General features: G+C 58.7%; 2 protein-coding genes across 5 annotated transcripts; one reads left to right on the plus strand and one right to left on the minus strand.

The window, feature by feature from the left end:
• The first annotated feature begins 769 nt into the window (after window positions 1-769).
• Window positions 770-4,511, plus strand: LOC137753707 (uncharacterized). 4 transcript variants are annotated; one of them, XM_068529006.1, is made up of 5 exons: window positions 844-968; window positions 1,104-1,215; window positions 1,546-1,658; window positions 2,228-2,408; window positions 3,868-4,511. In XM_068529006.1, exons 1-5 carry the CDS (start codon window positions 921-923, stop codon window positions 3,888-3,890), a joined length of 477 nt encoding a protein of 158 aa, XP_068385107.1. In that variant the 5' UTR covers window positions 844-920; the 3' UTR covers window positions 3,891-4,511. The 4 variants fall into 4 exon arrangements, 3 of the variants coding, with proteins under 3 accessions (XP_068385107.1, XP_068385108.1, XP_068385106.1); XM_068529007.1 differs by having other exon boundaries at window positions 2,228-2,311; XM_068529005.1 differs by having other exon boundaries at window positions 2,228-2,311; window positions 3,923-4,511.
• Window positions 4,512-16,421: 11,910 nt separating this feature from the next.
• CPNE7 (copine 7) lies at window positions 16,422-25,795 on the minus strand. Its single transcript, XM_068528806.1, is given in 16 exon segments — window positions 16,422-16,743; window positions 17,263-17,555; window positions 18,279-18,448; window positions 18,867-18,909; window positions 18,912-18,996; window positions 19,630-19,688; window positions 20,063-20,150; window positions 20,408-20,506; window positions 20,743-20,832; window positions 21,268-21,351; window positions 21,865-21,887; window positions 21,890-21,959; window positions 22,105-22,179; window positions 24,631-24,813; window positions 24,999-25,066; window positions 25,549-25,795. Coding segments are annotated over 16 exon segments (1,764 nt in total). The 3' UTR covers window positions 16,422-16,656.
• Between the last annotated feature and the right edge of the window lie 738 nt (window positions 25,796-26,533).

Below are 26,533 nucleotides of genomic sequence, written 5' to 3' on the forward strand. Positions count from 1 at the left end.
AGAGGGAAAGCTGCAGGGGCCTGCAGGGGCCTCACCGGCCTCAGCGGGTCTGGACCGAACCCTAAGGACAATAGAGGGGCTACTGACTCAAGCCCGCCTTGTCAGGGGATGTGCACAAACATTCAGTGCATAGCAGACAGCGTGCGAGCTGTATTGCAACCAGGCCGTCACAACCGTAGCACAGAGGGCAGCCGTGACCTCCACCCCTAGGTGAACGGACCCACAGATTATAGCGCGTCCACACGTGGAGCCTGACACAGAATGAACGGGAACTGTGGACACACAACAACATGGCTGAACGCCGTGAAGAAGGACAGAAGGACACTCAGCCTTAGTTCCTGGGTGCAGGGTCCTGGGATGGGTAACCCGGGCGGTGGGATGGTCGGGAGGGGCTGTGGGTTGGTGAGGGCGCAAGGGAAGTTTCTGGGGGAGACGTGTCATGTCTCATCTACGTAATGATCGCGTCACGTGTGAACAAGTGAAAACTCAGAGAACTGGACTTCTGTCCCTGGAGGTTTGAGGGTCACGGGCTGACTTTCTCTAGGAAAATCTGAAGGACAGGGTTCAGGAGGTGGCAGGCAGGTCAGGGTGCACTTTGCAGTTTGGTGGACAAGGAAGACAAAGACTAGAGGCCTGCGCCTTCCCTGGGCCCTGGGAGGCCAAGGGGCCAGCTGCGGGCCACGCCGGCAAGGGGGAGAAAGGGCCCACACGAGGCAGAGCGGCTTTGGACTTGGGCCCCGCCCCAGGGCCGCTTGCAGGTCCAGTCAGAGCCCAAGTCCTCCCGCCAGCCAGGCCGATGCTGGCCTGATTACAGCTGCATTTTCCCAAACACAGTCACGTTCACAGGCCTGGAGGTCACACCTCTGGAGGCCACCATCCCACCCACTGCAGGTGGGTCTAATTAGTGCCCCATTTCACAGATGGGCTCATGGGTGCCAAATGGCCTGCAGAGGCCACCCAGCTGGCAGGTGAGCTTCAGACCAGGGGGTGCAGAGACCAGTGCACGGACCCCCCTCGCAGGGACGTGTGCCTCATCCAGGCGGGGCACGAGGGGGCTGTGTGCCCTGAGGTCACTCTGGGACACTGCCCTGCCCTCCACGCAGGAGGGCGTCACACAGGCCCTGAAATGCCAGGCCCGGGAGACCACTGACACGTCCTTCTCACGGGAGGAAGATGTCACAGGAAAAGGGCAAAGCAGCGTGACAGAGGGGAGAGGTGAGCGGCCCCCGATGGGGGACAAACTTGCTGAGACCCCCGGGGAGCCTCGGAGGCCGGCCTGCACTGGCACCTCCATCCCAGAGCTGGGCTCTCCGAGGCGCCCCATGGACCAGCCCGGGCTGGGTGTCAGGGACCCAGGGCTGGGGGCCGGCAATGGGGGGGCTTCTCTCTGGGAGCCAAGAGCTGGGCTGCCGCCCACACCTCCTGAGGGAAGCCTTGCAGCCAGGCCGGAGAGCGGGCTGTCCCTGTCCTCCCTGCTTGCTCTGGGGACTTTTTTTTTTTTCCTGGGGACTTTTTGTTTGATTGTTTCTTTTCCTTTCGTCGCAGAACATTGCCATCAGACTCCACCTTTTATCTCAGATAATTCTTTCCGAGCACTTCGGCTCCCCGGGACACCTGAGGACGGGGGTGCTGGACGCGCCTGTGGCCTGTCTGTGAAGGTGACGGTGGGTGGGGGGAGGGCGGCACTGTCCCTGCTGGGGGCCCGGAGGGGACAAACCCCACACGCTGCCTGCAGGGCCCGGCTGGTGGGACTGTCCAGGCCCAGGAGTGACTTATCCGAGTCACACCGCGAGCTAGTGATCAAGGCGGGGCCAGGGGCTGGCTCTCTGGGGTCACTACAGGAGGGTCGTCGGTTCAGGAAAAATAAGGCTGGAATTCGGCCTCCAGGCCCTTTAAATGGAAACAGCTGGACTGAATCCGAGTCAACGGGGCACCGACCGACCGTGGAAGCCAGATTTCAATCAGTGATAACTATCGCGAAAGGGCAAGAATCCCACGTTGCAGTCACTGCGTTTGTGCCGAGCAAGGGGACTGAGGGGTGAGCCGGGCTCAGTCATTGGGGGAGCAGGAATCTACAAAAGCGGGAAGGGGCCCCCAGGCACTGGCCTTGGGAGTTGGCAAAGGGCAGGGTGCTTGGGGTGTAAGAAGGAGGTACTGCTCCCCAGCCCGACCTCTCCACGTTGAAGAAATTCTTGTTTGCTTTTTTCTTGTTTGCTTTGTTCTCCAGACAGTAATGCATAGCAAACGCCACCGCTCAACAGGAATCTTGACCTCTGACCCCACAGACCCCGAAGTTCCCTCAAACTCCTTGGTGAGCGTCTGCTACTGTGGCCTGACCCCCATTTGCTGGCGAGCCCCCCAAAGTCACGGCAGTATCTGTCTTGCTCACAACTGTATCTCTAAACCAGGTATAAAGTATACATTCCAGAAACATCAGTGGACAGATTGCTAACAGCTTTGGTTACCACTTTATCACGTGGAAGAATATCTGTGGGAAAACTGGTGCTATTTTTTATCCACCAAATGTCCAAAAGTGAGGGAACGGGGTGGGGGATGGACCCAGCGTTTTCTTTCCTTTTCTTTTTTTATAAATTTATTTATTTGTTTTTATTTTTGGCTGTGTTGGGTCTTTGTTGCTGCGCGTGGGCTTTCTCTAGTTGCAGCGAGCAGGGGCTACTCTTTGTTGCGGTGCGCGGGCTTCTCATTGCAGTGGCTTTTCTTGTTGCGGAGCAGGGGCTCTAGGCGCACAGGCTTCAGTAGTTGTGGCTCATGGGCTCAGTGGTTGTGGCTCGCGGGCTCTAGAGCGCAGGCTCAGTAGTTGTGGTGCACGGGTTTAGCTGCCCCGCAGCATGTGGGATCTTCCCGGACCAGGTATTGAACCTGTGTCCCCTGCATTGGCAGGCGGATTCTCAACCACTGCACCACCAGGGAACCCCAGACCCAACGCTTGCCTCCTTAACGAGCGCCGTGCTGCGTGAGAGAGCTGGGTGGGTGCCGGCTGAACAGCGGCCGCTCAGGACTCACTGCCCTGCTTAGGCAGGCAGCCCATGGAGACAGCAGCCCATCAAACCCGTGGGATTTTAGTAAATTGTATTCAGGCAAGGATAGAACCATCTGAAAAACAGGTCAGGTTGGACTCCCCGCCTCATATTCTACAAATCAGAAAGCACTGGAAGGGAGCAGATAGAGGGCATTAGAGAAAAACACAGACGCACGGCCAACACACCCCAGGAGAGTATCAAAGACCAGTGACAAACTAGGAAAACACATTTCTAATAATGCTTACAGCACAAAAGGCCTTAATAAGTCATTTTTTAAAAAGAAGCAATCCAACAGAAAAACGGGCAAAGGGCATGAACAAAGAGATGACCAAAAAGAAAAAAAAGCTGAATGAGAAAAAGGCAACTTAAACTACGGCAAGATTCTTGTACCAATCTGACTGGCAAACTCCAAAAGTTAGTTAAAATCAAACTGCATTTGCCCTGTGAACGAGGAGCCCCACTTTGGGAAACCGACCCCACAGACACACCGCACACACACACAAGACAGTGTCTCTGCCACAGGGTTCACTGCCCCATGTTCACCTGGACGAGAATGATTTAAAAACTGAGGTATTCTCTGCAGTTGTTGAGAAATGAGGACGCTCTCTGTATACTGACGAGCAGAAGTCAGCAGGACGGTCCAGAGGGAGGGGTGGACACACCTGTAATTAGTTACTGCAGATGATGGTACCTGGCTGGAGGCCCAAAGTGGCGGGAAGGCCACCAGTAGGATGTCCAGACACACCTTGCCAGGACTTGGATTTCTTTGTACCACGTGAGGGTGTTACTGTGCTCGCTGCTTACAACAAATATGTCTTTTAATTAGGTGACAGCCATGGTTTTAGATGATAAAGACGTGTCTGTCCTCTTCTGTTCTTGAGACCAACAGGGAAGCCGGCTCTGTGCCCGTCCCCCCGCGCAGCACTTCGAGACGGGAAAGCAAAGCCATGGTTCCCTTCTCGATCATCCTCAAGAAGGGGCCGCACGCTCTTCTGGTCCTGGTGGGGTCGGGGTTGGCCCTTTCCCACCTCCCCTCCAGAGAAGCGTCCACACCCAGGGGGCCGGAGGGGGGTTGTTGGGTGGCCCGCCTCTGTCATCTGACCCCAAATACAGCTCAGTCCCAGCCCCCTGGCTGCAAGCCCAGAATTTTCCAGTTTGGGGCCTTTCTGGGCCAACCTGAGTGGGTAAGGCGTCCTCCAAGGCTGGCAGACAGGCAGAGCCAGGAGAGTTGCCTGGTGGGTGGGGTCTCGGACGGTTCGGGGGGTCCCCGGGGGTTCTGTCTTCCCCCTGGAGCTACAGAGGGTATGGGGGGCTCTCAGGGACCCCAGACCCAGGGAGCGCCATTCATGCTCCCAGACTTCTGTCTTTATGGTGGGCTATTCATGCTGGGGGTCGTCAGACAGGACGAAAAAGGCTCATCTTAGCCCTTTCAGTGGGATCTCAGGACCCATCACTCCCCTGCTGGGCCGTGTACAGAAACACTTGTTATAAATGTTCCTTAAAGACTTTTGACGGGCGTAATTATATTGTGCTGTGTTTCGAGCGTGGTCAACGTTGAGCATACACATTAAAGCCCCTGCTTCTCCTCCTTGGCGGCCTGGGAAGTGTAGGCTCTAGCCCTCTGAGGGCACCTCGTGGCTGTAATGGGACTGCTCCAGGCCCCGGAACCACCCCCTCACCAGCCTGTCTCAGGGCCTTGAGCAGACCCCCTGCCCTGCGAGCTCCTCTGACTGGTCCAGAGTTCACTTCGACCCTTCCCTTAGGGCTCCCCGGACCTCACCCTGGGCTGGGAGCTGCCCCTGAGCCACACTCACCCTCCACAGGTGTAGAAGCTCACGCACACGCACACACATGTGCACAAATACACATGCACACAAGCAAACATGGGCGGGTTGTGCCGGGTGGTCAGGCCCCGCGGCCTCGAGGTCGACTTGGCTGCTGTAGGAGACGGAGGGGCTGGTGCACGCTGGCTGGAGGGTTCTGCCCGGTCAGTGGGGCCTCTGGGCAAAACGTCCCAGAGCTGCTAACCCCACATCCGCTGCCACCACTGCTTCGGGGTAACCACCGGAGCTCAGTGCCAGCGTGGGTCCTACCAGCGGCCACGGGAGGGAGACTCCAGGAGGACCCTGCCTGGGAGGAGCCCACGGCCCAGAGCACCAGCTCCCCCTCTTCGGCAGGGCTTCCCTTTTTAATTTTGACTTTTGTGTTTGGCTCTTTGTTTTGAACGGGTAATACATTCACAGGGTTCCAAAAAATCAAGATGATTTTAAACGGTACCTTCAGGAGTTTTCTATCACCACCGAAAAACTACCACAAACGCTGAGGCTGCCAGAATCTGGTTCTGTGGGTCCGAGTCCGGGGGGCGCTGGCCGGCTCTCCCACCCTGGGTCTCACAGGCCAAACCAAGGCGGCCCTGACCCGGAGGCCCCGGGGAAGAGCAGCGGGTTCAGGCCCGCTCCACGGCTGGGCGTGAGTCGACTCCTGATTACCGGCTGGGGGAAGTGCTCGGTTAACGCTGTACGATTCCATCGGGCCCACCTGGGGCTCCTGCGCCAGGTTCTGGGAATCAGGGGTGGCAGCTCTGGGGACCGTTCTGTCCCCACGGACACCCCGGGAAATCACGCCCCCGTCTCTGGTGCCCACACCACCCTCACTCCCCGCCTGGTAGGGCACTTCATCCGTACACGCGCTTTGTGTGTGTTCTCTTCTTGTGTTTCTTCAGCCAGACGCGCGTGCGTGTGTGTGCGCATGCGTGTGTGTGCGCGTGCGTGTGCCCGTGCGTGTGCGCGCCCTTACGCACCCTGCTGTCTGTCAGGACGGTGGGTGCTGGGTGTTTGCAGCATACGGCGTGGCTTGGAGCCCCCAGCGGGCCCCGTCTCACTGGCGCCCGAGGGTGGCTGAGAGCGTTTTCTAAGTGTGCCCTTACCTGCCCGGTCAGCTCCCAGCGCTACTCTGTGGTTCAAAGGTGACTGCCGGGACCCGCCGGAAGGCTGCCCACGAGCGGCAACATCCAAGGAGCGTTTTCCCACAGCTCCTGCGCGTTTGCCAGGCAGGCTGAGCTTGAACGTCTCCCCCTTCACACGGGGCACCGCCGCCCTGCCCCCACGCACCTGAAGACAAAGGGTCTCCAGGCAGCATCCACACTTCCTTGGCCTCGATCGAGGCCCCTCAGGGGGTGGGGTGAGGTTTCAGGGAAGCCCGCGAGGTGCGGGCAGGACTCGGGAATCCGCCAGGAGGGTGGAAGCCGCTGCCCGCCGGCCCGGAGCTGCCCTTGGCCTGTCTCCCAGCTGGCAGCCAGCTCCACGGGCGACGAAGGCCCCAGGCGGAGCAGCGGCAGGACCCCGGCGCCTGCCCAGCATGCACGCCCCCAGTCCTCACCCACCGCCACTGCTGGACCCTCCTGACATCACCCGCTCACTACCCACCTCCAGCAGGGCCCTGACCCTGCTCTGAAGGAGTCCAAGGCTGGGTAAGGGGCTGGCCTCCAAGCAGCCCAATCAGAGCTGAGTCTGGGGGTTCTGGAGTCTCACTTCATCCACAAGTCCCAGAAGAGAGGGGGTTGGGGGGCGAACATGCAGAAACCTGACCTCAGAGGCAGGGTCCATGCAGGAGCCCTTGCTCTGGCTGCCAGTTCATTGTGGGGGGTGGGGGGTGGGTAAAGGCCTGAGTCACTTGTCCTGGGAAAGGGATGGTTCCAGTTCCCAAAACTGATGTGACCTGTGAGATTTGGTGGCTTTCATGTGGTTCACTGTGCCTTTTACCATTTAATAAAATTCATTTTATTAATGATATAAACTTTCAATCCCAGTTTCTTACACATTCAGTTTTCGAAGTTTAATATTCTGTTTATTCATCACTTTTAAAGTCTTTGATTCACGTTTGATTCCATTTATAAACGTAGACAAGCTCCTATAAACATGTTTAATTGTATTAATATTCAATCCATTTGACTTTCTTTTTAGCTCCTACAGTTGTCTCACAGAACAAGTAGAAACTTGTACATCTAGCAAATTACACTTGTGAAGCTGGAGCCCCCAAAGCTCTCTGAGCTGGTCCAATATTGTATGTACCCAGTAAGATTTCAACTTTATTTTTTATTTATTATTTTTTTTAATTTTATTTATTTATCTATGGCTGTGTTGGGTCTTCGTTTCTGTGCGAGGGCTTTCTCTAGTTGCGGCAAGTGGGGGCCACTCTTCATCGCGGTGCGCGGGCCTCTCACTATCACGGCCTCTCCCGTTGCGGAGCACAGGCTCCAGACGCGTAGGTTCAGCAATTGTGGCTCACGGGCCCAGTTGCTCTGCGGCATGTGGGATCTTCCCAGACCAGGGCTCGAACCCGTGTCCCCTGCATTGGCAGGCAGATTCTCAACCACTGCGCCACCAGGGAAGCCCAAGATTTCAACTTTAAATCACACGTTGAAATCAATTTCTCAGTCACATGTTTTAAATTGGTTTTACAAGGCTGACCTCTCAGATGTCCACAATCCCTCATCCCAAGCTCTTGGAAACAAGTGTGTTTAGGAATTTGGAGTTAACCCATTTCCACAGCTACTGTAATGCCCAGTGGGGAATGAGCAGCAGCTACCACCAGACAACACACATGACTGTTTCTGCCTTGAGATGTTAGAATACTCACTCTGAGACAAAAATTATTATAAATTTTCCTTATCTGAAAAAGAAAAAAAAAATCCCCTTTGTAATAGCATCAAAAACAATAAAAATACCCAGGAATAAATTTAATCAAGAAGGTGAAGGACCTGTACACTGAAAACTATGAGGCACTGATGAAAGAAATTGAAGACACAAATAAATGGAAAGGTATCCCATGTTCATAAATCATAAGAATTCATATTGTTAAAATGTCTATACTACCCAAATCCATCTACAGATTCAATGCAATCCCCATCAAAATTCCAATGGCATTTTTCACAGAAAAAAAAATATCCTAAAACTTGTATGGAACCACAAAAGACCTTGAATAGCCAAAACAATCCTAAGAAAGGAGATCAAAGCTGAAGGCATCACACGGCCCGATTTCAAACTATTTTACAAAGCTACAGTAATCAAAACAGTATGGTATTGGCCTAAAAACAGATACATAGACCAACGAACAGAATACAGAGCCCAGAAATAAACCCCTGCATATCTGGTCAACTAACATTTGACAAGGGAGCCAAGAATACTCAATGGAGAAAGGAGGGTCTCTTCAATAAATGGTGTTGGGAAAACTGGACAGCTACATGCAAAAGAATGAAACTGGACTGCTATCTTACACCACTCACAAAAGTTAACTCAAAATGAATTAAAGCCTTAAATGTAAGACCTGAAACCACAAAACCCTGAAAAGAAAACAGAGAAAAAGCTCCTTGACATTGGTCTCAGCAACGATTTTTTGGATATGACACCAAAAGCACAAGCAACAAAAGCAAAAAGAAATGAGTGGGACTGCATACAACTATAAAGCTCCTGCACAACAAAAGAAACCATTAACAAAATGAAAGTGAAACCTACAGAAGGGGGAAAATATTTGCAAACCATCCATCTGATAAGGGGTTAATATCCAAAATATATAAGGAACTCATACAACGCAACAGCAAAAAAAGAGCAAATAACCCAATTAAAAAGTGGGCAGAGGACCTGACTAGACATTTTCCCAAAGAAGACATACAGATGGTAACCAGGGACATGAAAAGGTGCTCAACATCACTAATCATCAGGGAAATGCACATCAAAACCACAGTGAGATATCCCCTCACACCTGTCAGAATAGCTATTATCAAAAAGACAAGAAAAAACAAGCATTGGCGAGGATGTGGAGAAAAAGGAACCTTCACGCACCGTTGGTGGGAATGTAAATTGGTGCAGCCACTATGGAAACAGTATGGAGTTTCCTCAAGAAATTAAAAACAGAACTACCGTATGATCCAGCAATTCCACTCCTGGGTATTTATCCAAAGGAAATGAAATCACCCTCGAAGGGACATCTGCACTCCAACATCCACAGCAGCACTATTCCAATAGTGCTATTCCAATATATACTCCAATATAGCAGCACAATAGCCAAGACATGGAAGCAACCTAAGTGTCCATCAGTGGACGATGGATAAAGAGGACTGTCTCTCCCTCCTTGCCCACCCCCACCCTCTCTCTCTCTCTCTCTCTCTCTCTCTCACACACACACACACACACACACACACACACACACGCAGAGGAATAGCATTCAGCATAGAAAAGAAGGAAATCCTGCCATTTCTAGAACACGGATGAACCTAGAGGGCATTATGCTCAGCGAAATAAGCCACACAGAAAAAGACTCTCTGTTCTCACTGTATGATCTCAGTTACATGCGGAATCTAAAAAGCCAAACTCATAAAAACAGGCAGTAGAGGGTGGTGGCCAGGGACTGTGGGGGAGGGGAAACGGGGAGGTGTTGGTCAAATGGCAGAAATTTCCAGTCGTGAGTAAGCTCTGGGATCTGATGTACAGCATGGTGACCGCAGCTCACAATACTGTGTGTATAGCTGAAAGCTGCTCAGAGAGTAATCTTACGTCTCATCACCACACACAAAGAAGAGGTGATTATGGGAGGTGATGCTGGTGGTAACCAGCCTTGTTGTGGGAATTGTCCCAAAATGTGTAAGTGTATCAAATCATCACATCGCACGCCTTAAACTCACACATATTACCTGCCAGCTGCGTCTCAGTAAAGCTGGGGAAGAAGCTGCAGATTTGCTGTCAGCGCGGAACGGGGTCCTGTGAGCGCCTGGTTTGGGGCGCCCCCTAGTGGAAGCCAGCGTCCTGCCACCTTGCGCTCTGTGCAGCGTTGGGTGTAGGGGTGGACGGAGCTCCTGAGGGACCCCAGGCCCTGGACCCCAGGAGGTGGCCGCCCCCCAGGGCCGGCAGGGCTGGGAGGGAGAGTCGGTCATAACTGGTCCGTATCACAGGTCCGTATGCCTGGTGTGAGAAAATAGTGTATCAAAACAAAGTGCGGTTATGGAGTCCTTCTGTTTAAACAATAAACTATTTTAGAAAATTTGAAAAATAAGACAAAGCGCAGATGTCCCTCGACGCCCCTGACGCACCAAAGCCCAGGCAGCCCCTGGGTCCCCAGCCTCCCCACCTCCTGGGAGCTGCCGCACAAAACCACAAGCAACAGGAGTTCACTCTTTCCAGGTCCTGGAGCTGGGAGTCCAAAACCAAGGTGTCGGGGCACGCTCCCTGTGCAGCCTGCCATGGGGGGGGGGGGGGCGGGGACAGCACCTGTCCCATCATTGGCACTTTCCTCCTCTTATGGCGACACCAATCCCTGGACTCAGGGCCCATCCTATGACCTCATTTGACCTTGATCACACCTGCAAAGACCCTATTTCCAAAGAAGGCCCCATCCGCGGGACCGGGGTTAGGACTTGAGAGTGCCCCCTAAGGACAGGGGAGACGGTTGCTGGCCTTCCCCCCGAGGAGCCCAGGGGCCCCCAGGACAATGTGAGCTTTCTCCTCCATCTGCCCTCCCTCCCGCCTCTGTGGGGACTGAACACATTACTCCAGCAGAAGCTCGAAACTCAGTGATGTCTAAAGGCCAAGATGGGCGACCCGGCCTCCACCTCCCCTGGACGTTAGACTGACCCCGTCCCTGACCCTCAACCTGCTTCTTCCTGGCCTGCCCTTGGCCACCCAGCCAGGGCCTTCAGTGCTGACCTGCACCTGGGCCTGACAGTAAGAGAGGGGGCCCGCTCTGAGGACCCCACCCTCCCCACTGTCACCCATGGGAAGCTCACCTCTCATGGAACCAAGGCCCAACCTCTTTTCTGCAGGACAGGACACTGTGGCGATGTCACCTTCAAGCTCTGGGGCCACCAGTACAGCTGCGTCAGCCTGGAGGCATGTAAGAGGGAAGAGCCTTTATTCTATTACGAGTTAATCACTCTGAGGGACATTGCCAGACTTCCCTGGTGACACAGTGGATAAGAATCCGCCTGCCAATGCAAGGGACGTGGGTTTGAGCCCTGGTCCGGGAAGATCCCACATGCCGCAGAGCAACGAAGCCCGTGTGCCACAACTACTGAAGCCCGCGTGCCTAGAGCCCGTGCTCCACAACAAGAGAAGCCACCACGATGAGAAGCCCGCGCCCCGCAACGAAGAGTAGCCCCCACTCGCCGTGACTAGAGAAAGCCCACATGCAGCAACGAAGACCCAGCGCAGCCAAAAAATATACATATAAATAAGTAAATTTATTAAAAAAAAATAAGAGAGGGACACTGCCTATAGCTTAAATTATACACGATGGCCCATCCCAGGGAACCCTGCCTCCCAGGTAATGAGCGTTAAGGTAAAATACCTTTGTTTAGCTCCCTGGAAACCTCCTGACCAGCCCACCTGTGAGGAAAGAAATTCACATCCCTCCCGAGCCTGGTCAAAACCAGGGCTTTCCCCCCTTCCCCCCTTTTACTATAAAAGAAGCCTGAATTCTAAGTCAGGGAAGGTGGTCCTTTGGGACACGAGTCCACCATCTTCTCAGGCTGCTGGCTTCGGAATAAAGTCCCTATTCCTTGCCCCTCACCTCGCCTCTTGATTTGTTGGCCTGTCGAGCAGCGAGCTTGGAGTCAGTAACAGAAGCCACGGGGGTCGGGGGTCGGGGGGGAATGGAGGCTGGAACACCAGTGACGCTCCTCGTGGGCCACGCTCGCCGTCTTATTTCACCCTCGGAGCCCTGCAGGGTCAGCCCACGCATTCCACAGACAGACACGGGTGGGGGACGTGACAGGAGATGCCCACGTCTGCACATAGAGTGAGGAAGCAGGTGAGAACCTGGAGCCTCCAGGTCCAGAGCTTGTAGCCACACCCACTGTTTCTCCCAGAATGAAGAGCTGGGGTCCTGAGGGGCCCATAGTTGAAAAACCCACCGACTGGGGCGGGGGGCGGTCATGACACCACAGGTCTGCCCCGCCCCGCCAGGGCTGACAGCTGGTGGCTCCCACCCCAGCCACAGGAGGCAGGACCGCCACGTCCCTGGTTTGTGGCTGACTGCCACGGTGGGATGGGAGCTGGGCTCCTCGCTGGGACCACCTGAGCCTGCATCTGGCCGGCTGCCCCCTCCCGGGGTCCCAGGCTTCCAGGAGCCTCCACGGAGCATCAGGCATGAGGGCCCCTGGAAGTTAAATCCCCGGAAAGAGGCTGCCTAGGGCGCCACAGCGCGGCATCTCCTCTGATTTTCCTGGGCGAGAATTCAGATATAGATTCCTGTCCGGCTCTGCTGGTCCAGCTGCAGGGTCAGAATGACCAGACTCCAATGTCCGGGGATAGGGCCTGGGAGGGGGTTGGCCAGCGCCCAGGGCCGGGCCGTGGCTGGCAGGGAGTGACTTCTGTTCCTTAAGACGTAACCTGCAATTCCCTGGCTTGGTTCAACCTGGCACTGGGCTCTGTCCAGTGTCTGAAGCCAAATCCCTGGGTCTCACCTCAGCCACATGGCAAGGGAGGGAGGGAGGCCGGGTCTGGCCATCCTGCCCCCTGGGGCACGGAGCCTGGGGCACTGTTCTGGAGCCCCTCCCAGGGCTGGAGAAAGTTATCACGTCTCATGTTCTCAGGGACATCCTGGTCAACACTGAGTGACAAGTGTCCATGCTGGGCAGGGCACAGAGCTCCAAAGACACGCTCACGGCCACCAGCCCACACCCTGGTCTGGATGACTCCCAGCTCGGTGACCAGAGAGAGACAGGGCCCACAGAGGGAGGCTGACTGGCCGGGCCCAGGGTGGCCAGGGGGGTCAGAAAGAGGCTTTGGTAAAGCAGCTGAGGACAGAGACCCACCCCCCCCAGACCCCTCCCCATGTCCCCAGGAACACACACACACGCACGCACGCACACACGCACACACCACAGCTGAGGCCTATTGGCTGTGGGCTTCAGGCCCTGGGAACCGGGCTGGGTGGCCCAACTCAGGACCCCGCTCCAGTGCATCCCAGGCCCAATGACTTCCTGTCTCTGAGCTCAGTCCCCTTCTGTGAGATGCCACCCACCAGTCTGGCCCGGGGTTGCTGCTGGGGTCTGAGCCACGCTCGGCAGCTAGCCAGGACCAAGTCCTCACAGCCGGGGCTCGGCAGCTGTTGCAGATCTGTGTGGGGGCAGGTATGCGCTGGGCAAGGGTCCAGGGTGCCCTTGCTCTGGGGCGGACGCCAAAGCAGAGGAAGATTTCGCCCAGAGCCCCCGGGGCCCAAGGCCGCACGCCTGGCATCTGACGGCCCTGCCGCCCACGTCAATTACAGCACTCACAGCTGCCTGCTGCTGCTTCCCCGCCACAGCAGAGGAAAGAGCAGCCCGGCTGCCGAGCCACCCCTGTCCCGCTGACTCAGCCCACGGCTGACTCTGAGGACACTGGGCGGGGCGGGGCGCAGGGCCCAGAGCCCTGGGCCCCCTCCAGGGCGAGGCAGACGGCCAGCAGGCTGAGGGAACATCCACAATCAGGGTTGCAGAGAACGAGGAAGAGGCAGCCCGCTCCCGCGGGAGACCGGTATTTATTTACCAACAGGTGTTTTGTGCCAGGCCCTGCGCACACCCTCCCATGCAGTCCTTACAAGAGGGTGCAGAGTTACACCAAAACTCGGTGGCTTAGAACACTGGCAAACACGGATGAACTCGCCCGTTTCTGTGGGACGGCCGGCTCCGTCCTGAAAGAGCAGGAAGGTGTCGTAGGAGCTGGGGAGCCCCTACCCAGGCAGCAAGGGACCAGGGCAGCCCTGTGGTGTGTTCAGGACGGAGCCTTGGAGACACACAGCACCAAGGCCGCCTGGACTCGGGGAGAAGTGCAGCCACCCCACCTCTCGGGGGGAGGGGCGGCCAAGGACTCCAGGGCCGTGATTTAAAGCAGCCGCGCCCCCAAGTGACAGCAGAGGCTCACGTGCAGGCTGAGGAGACCGTCCACGGAGAGCTGGGCCAGGCGTCCGCCTGACTCTGGACCGGTGCCTAAGTCAGTGACCACTGCAGGCTTTTGCAAATCCCAAACCCACCCTCCGAGCAGTGTGCTGCAGGCAACTTCTAAAGACACTCAGGCCCAGGTGCCTCCGTGGGGGCCCCAGGCCACGGCGCACCTTCTGCGTCCGCCTGCTGAGAACCCCACGTGCGGTGCTGAAGAGCTGGGGGCTGGCCGGTCTCGTCTGCCGGTCTCCACGCCAGCCGCCGGGGTTTCAGCCCAGCCCTACCTGGGCTTCCCTCCCTGGGATCCCATCTGGATTCCAGAGCCCTTGATGGAGGACCTTGTACCTCCAGGAATTGCAAGAGGCTGGCGGGTCCCGCTTCTGCCACTGGCCAGCTGTGTGACCCTGGGCAAGTCACTTAACTGTTCTGAGCCTTGCTTTTCTTGTCTGTGAACTGAGAGTATTTGCCATCCTTCTGGGCCAGAATCTTCAGGTGGCAAGAGACAGAAGCCCCACCCCCAGCCCCAGCTGGCCTGAGCGGAAAGGGAAGAGCCGGATCCACGTGCCCCCGGCACCATTTCTCTGTCCACCTCCTCTGTGCCGGCTTCCTCCTCAGGCAGGCCTTGCCCACGTGGCAGCAGTGGTCACCAGCTGCTCCTGGGTCCCACCCCATCAGCTTAGCAACCTGCGGGAAAGTCTCAGGACCCAGTCTCATTGGCCAGCCAGGTGGAGCGCCCACCCAGAGCCAATCACAGTGGCCAGGGAACAGCACGCTCGCTGATTGGCCAGGCCTGGGTCGTGTCCACCCTGGGACTTTGACAGTGGTCCAGGCCCATGAAATACATGGACTGAGAGATGGCCCCCAAAGGAAGGAGGTGGGAACGGATGCGGGGGGCAAGAGCAGTCGGTGCCCATCTGAACCGCCCCTGGGGCAGTAATCACTTTATTATTTTACTGCCTGTGGGCAGAGCTGGCCGCCTTCTTAGGCTGGGCACCGGCTGGTAAAATCACCACATCTGTGCAGCTAAGCCAGCTGATACCTTCCTGCCCCCACCACCCTCAGCGGCCCCCCTACACCTGCACGTGCCCAGCCAAACCACCCACTGGCCGGGCCCCACGACTGCCCCCCGTCGTCCTCGCGTCCACACCTGCTCTGGCCCCAGGAGGGCATCCTCTGAGGGTTGCCCCCCACCCCCCTCGCCGCCCGACTGCTCTCTGCTTCTTGTCGGCCAGAGGTGAGAGGCTGGGGTCTCACACCTCAGCCCCCTCCCTGCTCCACATGCTCTGGGAGAGGCTACGTCCCACCAAGGCGACAGCTCCCGGGGCCATCACGGCCGCCCCCGTGCTGTGCATGGACCCCTCCCATTCTTCTTGGCTTCTGCCTCCCCAGGGAGCTCAGCTGACCAGCCTCTGCTGGCTTCGCCCCTGAGCCGGGCCCAGGAACTGTCCAAGGCTTTCTGCCGCTGAGATGGTGACCCACTCCCACAGGACTCAGCGGCTGGGCTGCTGCTGACACTCGCCCTCGCTGCTCGGGACCACATCACCGCCGCTCTGCAGCCCTGCTGCCGCCCAGATGTGGATGGAGGGGCTGCTTCTTGGGTGTCCTCGCATCCCCGAAGAGACCAATATCGGCCCTTCTGGAATTCAGTGGTAGCCAGGTTACCATGGCGATACCCATTATCCCCGCTGAACGGGAGATGAATCAGGAGCTAAAAATAGGCCCCCAGAGTGGATGGATGGAGGGATGGAGGGGTGGGTGGGCCTGGATTCAGGGTCGGAACAGTTTGTTTCTCCCCGACAAGATAATTTAGGGGAAATCGCAATTGGAAATCCACCCCCAGAGGGCTGGGAGGCGCTGGCAGGTGGTGCCCCCTCCCCTGACAGAGCCCATAGCACACAGCCCACAGTGGGTCCTCGTAGAGACCAGTGCATGGAGCCCCTGCCCACCCGAGCCTGGCTGCGGCAGATTTCAGGCAGGGAATCACAGGAGCCAAGGGGAGGCTGCTCGGGGAGGGGCGGCCATCGCACCGTCTGGCCCCTCCCACGGTCAAGCACTGGCCCCTGCGCCCGTTCATTCCTGGGACGGCCCTCGGTTCAGTCCAGGAAGGAGCTGGTGAGCCTGACTCGAAGCTCCCGGCTCCAGTGTGGGAGCTGCAGGGCACACGTGCACCGCCCCATCCCTCCAGGGGTTGCAGGCCTCTGCTGGGGGGGCAGTAAAGGCGCAAAGCCGCTGCAAGGACAAGATGACACTTTATTCTGCCTAAGCCTCCTGCCCCCACCCCCAGAGACCCCACAGACACCGAGAGACAAGGGGATGCAGCTGGGACAAAGAGGAATCTGGCTATAGGGATGGGTGTCCAGGGGGGTCTGGGTTTTCTCAGAGACAGGGCGCTGCCTGCTGCCCCCTCCCCCATGAAGATCAGATGCAAAGCAGGAATCCCCCAGACCCCCTCCCCCACCCACCAGGCTCAGGCAGGGTCAGGCGTGCCCAGGGGGACCTGTCCCTCCTTCAGCCCTGGGGCCCGGAGGGAGGCTGGCCCACCAGGCAGCAGGGTCACCGGAGCCAATGGTGGGTGTAGGCTGGGGGACAGGAGGCCCCTGGGGAGTCAGGGTGGAGGGTGCTAGAGACAGATGGTGGACAGTCCTGGCCGGCCCCCTACCGTGTGTCCTCACGGAGTGGAGCCTGGGCTGGTCTCGCCGAGGTCTCTCAGAGGCATTCCTTGTGGCTGTAATACTCAACCAGCTGCCTGAGCGCCTCGGCAAGCACACTCTTGGCCAGCGCCGCAGGGGACACCTGCGGGTGGGGACAGTGTGCCTCCGACCGGCTTCCCATCCCCCAGCCCCCTCCCCTAGAGCCGCCGTTCACACCATGACCTCCACCCGCTATGGGTCATGCACCAGCTCCTGGGACCACGACCAGGAATTCACCCAGTGGGCGGCCGGGTGAGCCTGTGTTAACGATGAGACCGCGGTCGCTGGGCAGTCCGTCCGCGCTGGCACTGCGGGTGGCACAGGTGGGCCCCTCTGGGCCGGTGTGACCCTGCTCTGGGCACAGGGCAAAGCGGCTGAGGCAGGAGGGGAGGCCCGGGTCCCCAGTGAAGCTGTGAGTGTGTGTCCACGGGACAGGCAGTTCTTACCACGTCACAAAGGGAGGGGGGAGCTGCCTGAGAGGAGCCCTGCCCTCTGGGGCATCCGTGTGACACTTCTCTAATGCAAAAGTTTCTAGGGGCTGAAAGCTGCTCAGGACGGCGGGGGGCCCGGGGCCCCAATGCGCTGCCCGAGGGACCTGCCCGACCACCCGCCCAGCACTCACGCTCTTGAGCTCCCAGAAGGGCACAAACTGCAAGATGTCACAGAGGGCAGGCTCGCCCCGTGGGGAGCGCAGGACACCGTCGTCGCCATCGAGGGCCTGCATGTTGGTGAAGTCGGCGTTGCCCATCCCCACAATGATAGACACGGGCAGGTGGGAGGCGCGCATGATGGCCTCACGCGTGTCCGCCGTGTTGGCCACCACGCCGTCTGTCAGGATCAGCAGGATGTAGTACTGCTGGGGACACAGCGGGGAGGGGTCACAGGGACCCTGCAGGGCAGCTGCGTCTCCCCCCACTCAAACTCCAAAGTCCACCAACCAGATGGCCTGGGGGTGACCATGGTTTCCAAGCTTTTCTAAAAGCGTTATTTGCTGAAGCGTAACCCACGCACGCATGCGTACACACGCACACACGCAATCACAATGAACTGTAAGCACGTGCTCTCTTTGACCCTGAGGCGGATACTGGAACGGCCACACCTTACAGATGGGGAGACCGAGGCTGGGGGAGCCGGGGTTGACCCAGGTCTGAGGCCGGAGGAGGAGAGGTCTGTGGGCCCTGGGTAGGAAGGGGCTCCCACACCCTGAAGAGTTGCTGAGATTCAAGGAACAGAGTTTGGAAAGGACACACTCTGGTCCAGCCTGGCCCGGTGCCCAGTGTATCTGCAGAAGACAGACTGGGACTTGCTTCAAATAAAGGTCCATTTCCAGCGTGAAAAAACCAAAACCACTCAGAAATCGTTCCTAAAAATCTGGACGAGAGAAAACATTCAAGAGAAGAAGGTCAAAGACCCTTCGCACAGAGGGCGGAAGGGCAGACCAGTGACGGGCATCGCTCCAGCCATGGAGCCAGGGGGACCTGAAGCTTCTGAGTTGCATTAGCCAATAAATCCGCCCCCCCCCCACCCCACCGCCCAAGTTTTCTGCTTAAGCCAGTTGAATGTCCTTTCTAACTGGAAGGTTCCAGACTAATGGCCCCCTCTGCCTGACAGGGCTGCAGTGCTGGGAGGTCAAAGGTCAGCCCTCTGGCCGGCAGGCGGTCCCTGCAACCTGCCCACCGCCGGTCACATGGTAGCTGGTTCCCAGCAGGAGAGGCAGCAGCCAGGGGTCCTGGGACCCGGGCTCGCCTACCTCATACTTGGGAGGGATCCAGGCTCAGAACCCCAAAGCAGAGAGCCTCCTGTCGCTGGAAGAGAGACGGCCCCATCACCCAGGGTCCCTGATCTCCCTTGGGGTGGGTGCGGGCACTTTGGAGAGATACCGACAGAGCCAGGAGACCAGGATGAAACTCTACGGGGGTCCAGGCCCCGCCCCGAGCCACATGGGGGAAACTGAGGCCCAGAGCCATGAAGAAGCCACCCAGCGTGCAGGCAGGCAGGGGCAGAGCCGACGGGATGCGGGACCTCTGCCCCCATCACCTCCCAGGCGAGGGCTCTGCCCCGCCACGGCCCCAGTTTACGGTCTGTGAGGTGGGATTCAGACGCCATGTCTGTGTGAAGGACCAAGGGGACCACGGTTGGGGGGCGGCCCCACCTCCCATCTCGGGCCCTGCGGGTGCTGACCCACACTCCTCGCAGAGCCTGGGAGGCGGTGGGCTGGCACAACTGTCGTAGTCCTGGCAGGTCTCGCCCACAGCCGCCAGGGCCTGCGGTACTCGTGGGGCTGGAAGGGGTTGATGTAGTGCAGGGAGCAGCTGTTCCTGGGGTCCCCAGTGGAGGCTGTGAAGTCAACGGCCACCTGCAGAGGCCACAGTGCGAAGACCCAGGAGCCCCTCCCTCCTGGGCTGGGGTGGGCACCTGCACCCCCATCTGACAGGTAAGGGAAACTAAGGCCTGGGGAGCCACTCGCCCAGGGCTGCAGGGAAACCCGGAGGTGTGAGCCCGAGGGCCCAGCACTGTGTTGGCGGGATCACAGAAGGGATGTGCCAACCCCAAAGCTCCTGGGTCCCCAGGGTTGGCCAGCGCCTCTGAGGGCAAGACCAGCCAGCGGCTGCAGGGAGCCAGCGCGGTCACAGCGGACCCTCGGCACCTCCTTCTATAGCAGGGGCTGTGGAGGCGGGGGTGGGGGAGGAACTAGGCAGGGCCTGGGAGGAGCAAGCCCTGAGCTGGGGTCCCTGTGTGCCCCCCGCCCACTCACTTTCCTCAGGCCATTCTGGCTGTCACGAGAAGGAGTGCAGAGGCCACACAGAAGGGACCTGCAGGCCCTGCCGAAGGGCCTTTTCTGCACCCATCCATCCTGGGTGCCAGACGGGCTCTGAGTTACATCCAAGGTGGGGAGGGGCTGCTGGGAGCCCTGGGGTGGGGCCCGGGCGCTGACACCCATCCTGCTGGGATGCACCCAGCAGGCTGTGCGGACGGTCCGTGGACTCACCGTGAAGTGGATCTGGCAGCCGCCCATGATGTAGTCCCGGAACGAGTACACCCTGTAGAACGTCCGGCACCCGCACCCCGGGAACACTGAGGCCAGGGCTTCGGGTCGGGACCTCTGGGGCTCCTGGGACCTGCCCTCCCCCAGGAGCCCAGCAGCCTCAGTCCCCTCCTCTCAGGCCCTCAGGCCGCCTGAATGCCCATCTTCCCCCCACCATCTATTCCCTTCTGTCTCCTCCTCCCCTCCATCCCTCCCACCTCCACACACTGGGGGCACCAGACCTCTGGGATGGGGGCCCGTGAGGGTCCATCTGACTACGGGGGGTTCCAGGCAGTGGCCGGCCACCCCAGCCTGGCTCACTCTCTGCAGAGCTGAGGCGGGAGCACCCCCTCCACCCACTGCGGGGGGGAGGGGCTGCAGGCTGGGCCGAGGCCCACCTTCAGGTCTGCCAGGATGACCACCCCCGAGTTCTTGGAACTGTGCTTCTTCTGCGTGTACTTGAGGCTCACATAGTCCCACTGGGCCTGGGGGACAGGGACAGGCAGAGACACCCACCGCAAGGGGCACGGAAGGCCTGAAAGCCCTGCCCCACCGGCATCTGTCACTTCAACTTCACCACAGGCTGGTGGTCCCTACTCCAGTCACCTTCTGGGTGTGGGTGTCCTGCTCTGTCATCATCTTTAGCCTCTCTAAAGCCATCACAACAATTTCTGGGGCAACCCAGCCCAGGGCCAGCGTCCCAGCGCATTCTGGGGGACAGGCGGGCCCTCCCTGCTCTCACCTGGTCCTCCCCGAAGGCATTCTGCATCTCCGCGAAGGTGGTGGAGAATTCTCCGATGAAGTCGTGCTTCCCGCGGGAGTCATAATCCCAGACGAGGCACTGGGGACCCCGGGACCCCTCAGCCCGCCTGCCCCTCTGAGGCCCCCAGCCTGGGTGTCTCCATGCCCCTGCAGGAAGGCCGCTCCCTTCCCACCATCCCTCCCCACGTACCTCAACTCCAGGAAGGTGTGGTCTGGAGGGACTCGCCCTGCCCCAGCCCCGCCCCAGTCCCGCCCCCAGCCGCCCTGTCCCCTCCCCAGCACCCACCCTCCGCCAGCCGGCCCCGCCCCGCCCACTTTCAGAGGCCGAAGCTCCTAACAGCTGCACAGGCTGCTCAGAGACACCTTGAAAGGCTGCCAGGTGGGGCTCAGGTCGTTCTTCACCACCTGGGGACCGGGAGGGGCGGCTCAGGAGGTCCTGCCTCAGGCTCCAGGCAGGACCCTGCGAACCCAGAGCTGCGTCTCCGAACCTCGTTCCTTCTGGAGCCACCTTCCTAACCCCCCACATTACTGGACCACCTGGACTTCTTTTTCCTTAAATAGCCTTTTTTTACTCAAATTAATTTATCTCAAAAAGAAACGCCTTCCCACTGGTGTAACTGAAATCTTGTTTTACGGGCAGGTAGTGACAACAAATCCGGATTCTTCATTCTAGGACAGAAGCTGCATGCCCACCTGGCCACTCTCTGTTCAAAGGGGGATGGCGGTTTTGGAGGTCAAGACCCTACAGCCATGGGGGGCCAGGGAGATGAGGGAGGGCCGGGGCTGCTCCTTCCCCTGTCCTTTCGTGCTGTCCCTGGGTGCTGGCCAGGGACCCCTCACCTCCGTCCTGTACGCCAGCAGCTCACGCTGATCATCGTGGATCCGGTACAGCTCCAGGAAGGGGTCCGGCTCGCTGAAGAGGTCCTGCAGGGGAGCAGAGGGTGTGCTTGGCAAGCGGTGGGGTCCAGGCTCCGCCACTTGCTGGCTGTGAGGGCAGAGCCCTCCCGAAGAGCAACGCCCTCCCCTCTGGAGCGTCCCTGGCTCCCCCGCGTCCAGCTCCCACCCTGCCCCCCACCTGCCCCACCCCCGCTTCAGTCTCCATCCAGGGGAGGCAGCAGGCAACGCCAGGTCAGACCCCTGCTCTGTGCCCCTACCCCATGTGAGGAGCCAGCAGGACCAGAACCGAGTTCAGATCCAATTCCTTCACTGTCTGGACGGGGACCTCCCTGAGTGCCCGGCATAGGGAGCTGAGGATGAGCTGACGGCAGCAACACGTACAGGACCCTGACAGCAGCACAACCGCCTGGACGGGCAGCCCCACCCACGGCTCTGAGTGCGTCCCACTCCTCAGCCACCTGTCTCCCTGCGGACACAGTGTAGCTCTGTCTACACCTCCTGACAGGAGGGAAAGCTGGGCCCCAGGGGGGCGCCCCTCACCTTGTCATCCAGCTTCCTGGCATGGAGAGCTCCACATGGCCGTTGTTCCCAGAGATGTCCCCGGCTATCACCCGGGCAGAGGGAGAGCGCCAATGCTCCAGGCTGGGCAGGAGGGGCCTGACCCCACCCTTCCCTGCCCGGCTGCAGTCCAGCCTCGGGCAGGCGTCTGGACGCCCCGGCCTCAGCGAGGAAGGGGCGCGGGCCTGCAGGGGGCGGGGCTGGTGGAAGGCGGGGCCTCACCGTGATAGGGGACTTGCCGGCGTTCCTGCTGAACTTCAGCAACAGTGCTCGGGTCACCTTCTTCTGGGCCACGATCTGGAAGTCAGAGTCTCAGGGAGGGGTCCGCACCTGCTCCCCTGAGGACCCTAACCCCGCCCTGGGTCTCCCTGCCTCCTCCCCAACGCCCCCACTCACCCTCGGTGGCCTGGTTCCCCAAACCTACCACCCAGGGCACCACGCCCTCGGCGCCTGGCAGCGGCCAGCCCGTGGCCCTCTCTCGCTCCACCAGGCCCTCAGCTCAGCGCACCTCACCGCCTCCTGGGCCCTCCCACCGCCCACGCATCAGGTGAGGAATGGGAGGCTCTGGGAGACCGCCCAGAGTCATGTTGGTGAGCGCGTGTGTACGACCTGCAGCAGAAGCCATGCCCTGGGAACCCATCACCCTCCATGGATCAGGCCAAGGACAGCGCAGCCCCTACCACAGCCCAAGGCCAGCGAGCGAGCGGCCATGGGGGTTCCCAGCCTCATCCAGGACCCCCGGGCTGCTCCCTCCCTGGGGTCTCAGCCCCCTGCCCAGGGCTCCCCCTCCCTCACCAGGCCCCCCGGGGCTGCATTCCCCATTGGGCTATGAGCCCCTGACTGGGCTAAGAGTTGACCCGGGAATGCTGTGTGCAGCCAGCAACACCGGCTCACCAGGGGCAGCTCTCAGAGTGGTCTGCAAACAAGATAGAGGACGACCACCCTCGTGGCTGCTGGTGGACCAGGGACTTTGTATGTGTGGGGACTCCCCCCCTTCCACTGGCCAGCGAAGACAGTCCTCAGCTATGGCCGTGGTGGGTGATGGCACTGCTGACCCTCTTCACCCTGCTCCACACAGGCTCCTGTCCGACGAGCTGAGACAGAAGGGACAGAGGACCGCCCCCCACCCCCAACAGGATGTGCCTGGCTAACAGCTCCGAGCACACAGGAACACCCTGTGCAGAAGAGAAACCCATCCCAGGTGGGGGAAGCAGAGGCCAAAAAGGGCCACGTGCCAGGCCCCCCAGATTCTCCCATTTGAAGACTCACTTCTGGGCTCTCCTATTAGGAGTAATAGGATAGTTGGTTTAGCTGGTTTGACAAGTGACCATGCTTCCTGTGAGCTCCTCAGCTCCCACGGAGGTGGCCTTGTCACGGTCCCCGTTTCCCAGATGAGGAAGAAGAGGTTCAAGCAGAGGTCAGGGACTTGCTCAAGGGCGCACCACTGGAATCTGAAGCCAGGGTCCTAGCCTTTGGCCACTGACTGTAGCGCCCCTGATGACCCCACAGACCTGGCAGTTCTGGGGGGTCCTTTCCATAAACTAAAGTTTACGTGTATGTCCAGATGTGTCCATACACGTATCTGTGTGTGTCCGTGGATCTGCACCCACGTGTGCATGCATGTCTGTCCGTGCCTGCATGCCAATACACGTGTGCCCGTGCATGTGTGTCCCTGTGTGTTGTCATCTTCCATGCTCGTGAGGGCAGGTAAGAGGCCCACACTGGGTAGAACTCTTCCCTGTTGCTTTCACGTGGGGCTGTGCCCTGCCTAAATCTTGGTCCTCTTATCTGATGGAAGGCTCTACCCTGCCGGCTCCGACCCAGGCAGCAATGGGGATGAGTCACACAGGCTTCACGTTGGGTAAAAGGAGTCGGACACAAATGAGAACATACTGTGTGATTCATGGACATGAAATTCTAAAACAGGCAAAACTATTGGGGAAGGGGATTGAGAGGAGCAGGGGACCTGCTGGATGACAAAAATGTCCTGTGTGATCTGGGTGATGGTCAGGTGTATACAATTGTCTAAGCCCATCAATCCCAACCCTCAAGGTCTACACATCTTACTGTATGTAAATTACACCTCAATAAAAAAGAAGCACCCCCAGAGCACTCACGAGAATCTAATGTGTGACACATCGAGTGTTTGGCCCAGAGCCTGTGCTAAGCAGTCTGGCTGGTGGCTGGTGGCTGGTGGCTGGTGGCAAGAGCTCCCGTTACACTGACAATGGTAGAGCTAATCGGGAATGACCTCACCAGAGGATGCAGTGTCCCTCAGGTGGCAGCTGGACCTCAGACCGGTCACTGCCATGGGGAGAGACAAGGGAAGGGCTCCCTTATGTCATGGAAGTGAAAAAAAGCAAGCTGCAGAACAGTATATGCCGTTTGTGTTTTTAAAAGTGTTATCTAGAGAAAAAACTATGTTCCTTTGCTCTGTTAAGAATAAATCTCTCCAGAAGGATGTAACGAACCTGGGGACAGGGCACGAGGGAGATATGGTCCAGGGTGTACCTGTTATACTTTCTGAATTTAGGTCCATATGAATGTATTACCCAGTTCAAAATAACATTTTTTTTAACTCAAAAAAATTTTTTAAGGAACTATGGAGTCAGACAGACCACGTGGTACACAGTCTGTGTGTAATCACCCTGTCCCCAGGCCACCACTGCCATCGCACCGGCCCTCAGGACCAGCTGAGGTGTCCATGCTGCCCTCCTCCCTCTCCCTCCCAAGGGGACGGGCGCCCACCTGCCCCAAGGTGTACTCCATGCCCCCCAGGAGGTCATCATCCTGGTAGCTGAGGCTGCTGGGCCCATGGGTGTCGTAGACCTCAAAGCACAGCTTCTGCACCTCCTCAAAGTAGTACTCCAGTGTGAAGACCTTGGAGAAGACCAGATGCAGGCTGCTCCGGACCACCTCGGTTCTGTCCACCTGCAAGCAGCCCTGGGTGAGCAGACCCCCAGGGTGGGGGTGGGATCTGTCCACCTGAGCACTCCCCGAGGCCCTGCGCCCCGGCTCTAGCCCTCAGAGCCCCCTCTCCCACCCATCTGCCCTCGGGTGGTCCTGGAGGACTTGCTTCCAAGCCCTGCTGTAGGAAGACAACCCCTCCCCCTCACCCCGCCCACCACCTGCTGCTGAGGCCTCTGGACGCCCCAGGGGGTCATTACCCAGGGCACCTTCTTCCCTGAGACAAAGGCAGTCCTCTGGCCCCCCGAGGGCCTTCTCATCCCCACATGGCCTGTTCCATCCCCACACCACAGACAGGCAGGCAGGCTTGGAGAGGGGAGGGGGTGTCCAAGGGCCTTTGTGAGGTCACTCACTCAGCAGGGGGATTCCACCTGGACCCCCGTCTCCACCCAGAACCCAGTACTCTTACCTCCCTTGACCCTCCAGGCCCCCCGTGTCTCCGCAGCTTTGTTGCACCAACCCCTCCCCTCTCAAGTTGGCAGGGCCATCCGAACCCCTGTGAAGTCATAGTCAGGACACCTGCCCAGGGCCAGATGGAACAAGGGACACTGTCCAAGTCTGGCTATCCCCCTCCTGGGTTCCCCTGACCAGGAGCCACTCTGCACAGGGCTGGCCCTGGGCACCCAATACTGCTGCTCCCAGGATGGTAGCCTGCTTTCCTGGGGGAGTGAAATCTTTCATAACCCAACCTCAGCCCACCATCCTTCACCTCTGTTCCATTCAAGCAGAAGCAAGCTGCTGGGTCCAGCCCACACTTCAGGGACAGCACAGACAAGGACACAAAGGTGGGACCTTGGGCCAGGGCAGGAGGGGAAGACCACGAGGACAGCTGCCCAAAGTCCCCAAAGGGGTGATGGCAGTGCAGCCAGGGAGGCAGGTGGCAGCAGTGTCCACCGGGTGGGCCGTCCAGCTGAGGGAGGCCTGGTTTTCCTCGTGCCTGGCTCATCTGGGGGCTCTGAGGATACCCTTGGTAGGAGCCGCCTTGATGGCGCTCCCAGCCCCTCCCCCCTCAGTCCCTTTCAACAGTGACCCAGCTTTACCTCCTCTGCTGGAAGCACCATCCTTCCTGGGGAAATTTTCAAAAGGGCAGGAACTAACCACGCACTGTTTCATCTGTTCGTCCCCCAGCACTGTGCAACTGGGGCTTTCAAAGGAGGGGAGCCCAGCTGAGGCACCACAGTTGGAGGGTGGGAACCAAGGCCTAACACACACCTTTCCCACTGCTCCTCAGGTCCTCAGCCTCCCCAGATGTAACCCCCGAGAAAGCTCTGAGCTGTTCCCAGGAGGGTGGGCCCAGAGGTGAATCTGGAAGGCCAGCCCTCTCTTCCTGGGCTGCAGGCCTTCACCAGGCCCTGGACCATGGTCCTCCTGTTGAGCAGTCCTCACTGCTACCCAAGGCTGACACGCACCCAACACGCTACAGTGAGAGCCAGAGGTCTTTCAGAAAGCAATCTCCACAAAGGTAAGATAGTTTGTTTTGGTTACTGCCATGTCCCTGCAGCCTGGGACTGTGTCTGGCACACAGCAGATACTCAATAAATACTTGAACGAGTGCCCGTTCTCTCATCCATCTGTTCTTAGACAATTCCCCGCACATCACTTTCCACCTTCCCTGGCCCACCCACACCTGCTCCATCACCAGCTTCCACCGTCCAGGTCCCCAGGATGGTCCATGCCAGGCAGG

The sequence above is a fragment of the Eschrichtius robustus genome, chromosome 19, assembly GCF_028021215.1.
Source record: "Eschrichtius robustus isolate mEscRob2 chromosome 19, mEscRob2.pri, whole genome shotgun sequence".
Classification (NCBI taxonomy): Eukaryota; Metazoa; Chordata; class Mammalia; order Artiodactyla; family Eschrichtiidae; genus Eschrichtius; species Eschrichtius robustus.

Coding starts and splice junctions, on each gene's coding strand:
- LOC137753707 (XM_068529005.1), top strand. CDS start 921: ATGGGCTCATGGGTGCCAAATGGCCTGCAGAGGCCACCCAGCTGGCAG. Junction 969..1,103: donor AGAGGCCACCCAGCTGGCAG/GTGAGCTTCAGA, acceptor CCCTCCACGCAG/GAGGGCGTCACACAGGCCCT. Junction 1,659..2,227: donor CCTGTGGCCTGTCTGTGAAG/GTGACGGTGGGT, acceptor TTTGTTCTCCAG/ACAGTAATGCATAGCAAACG.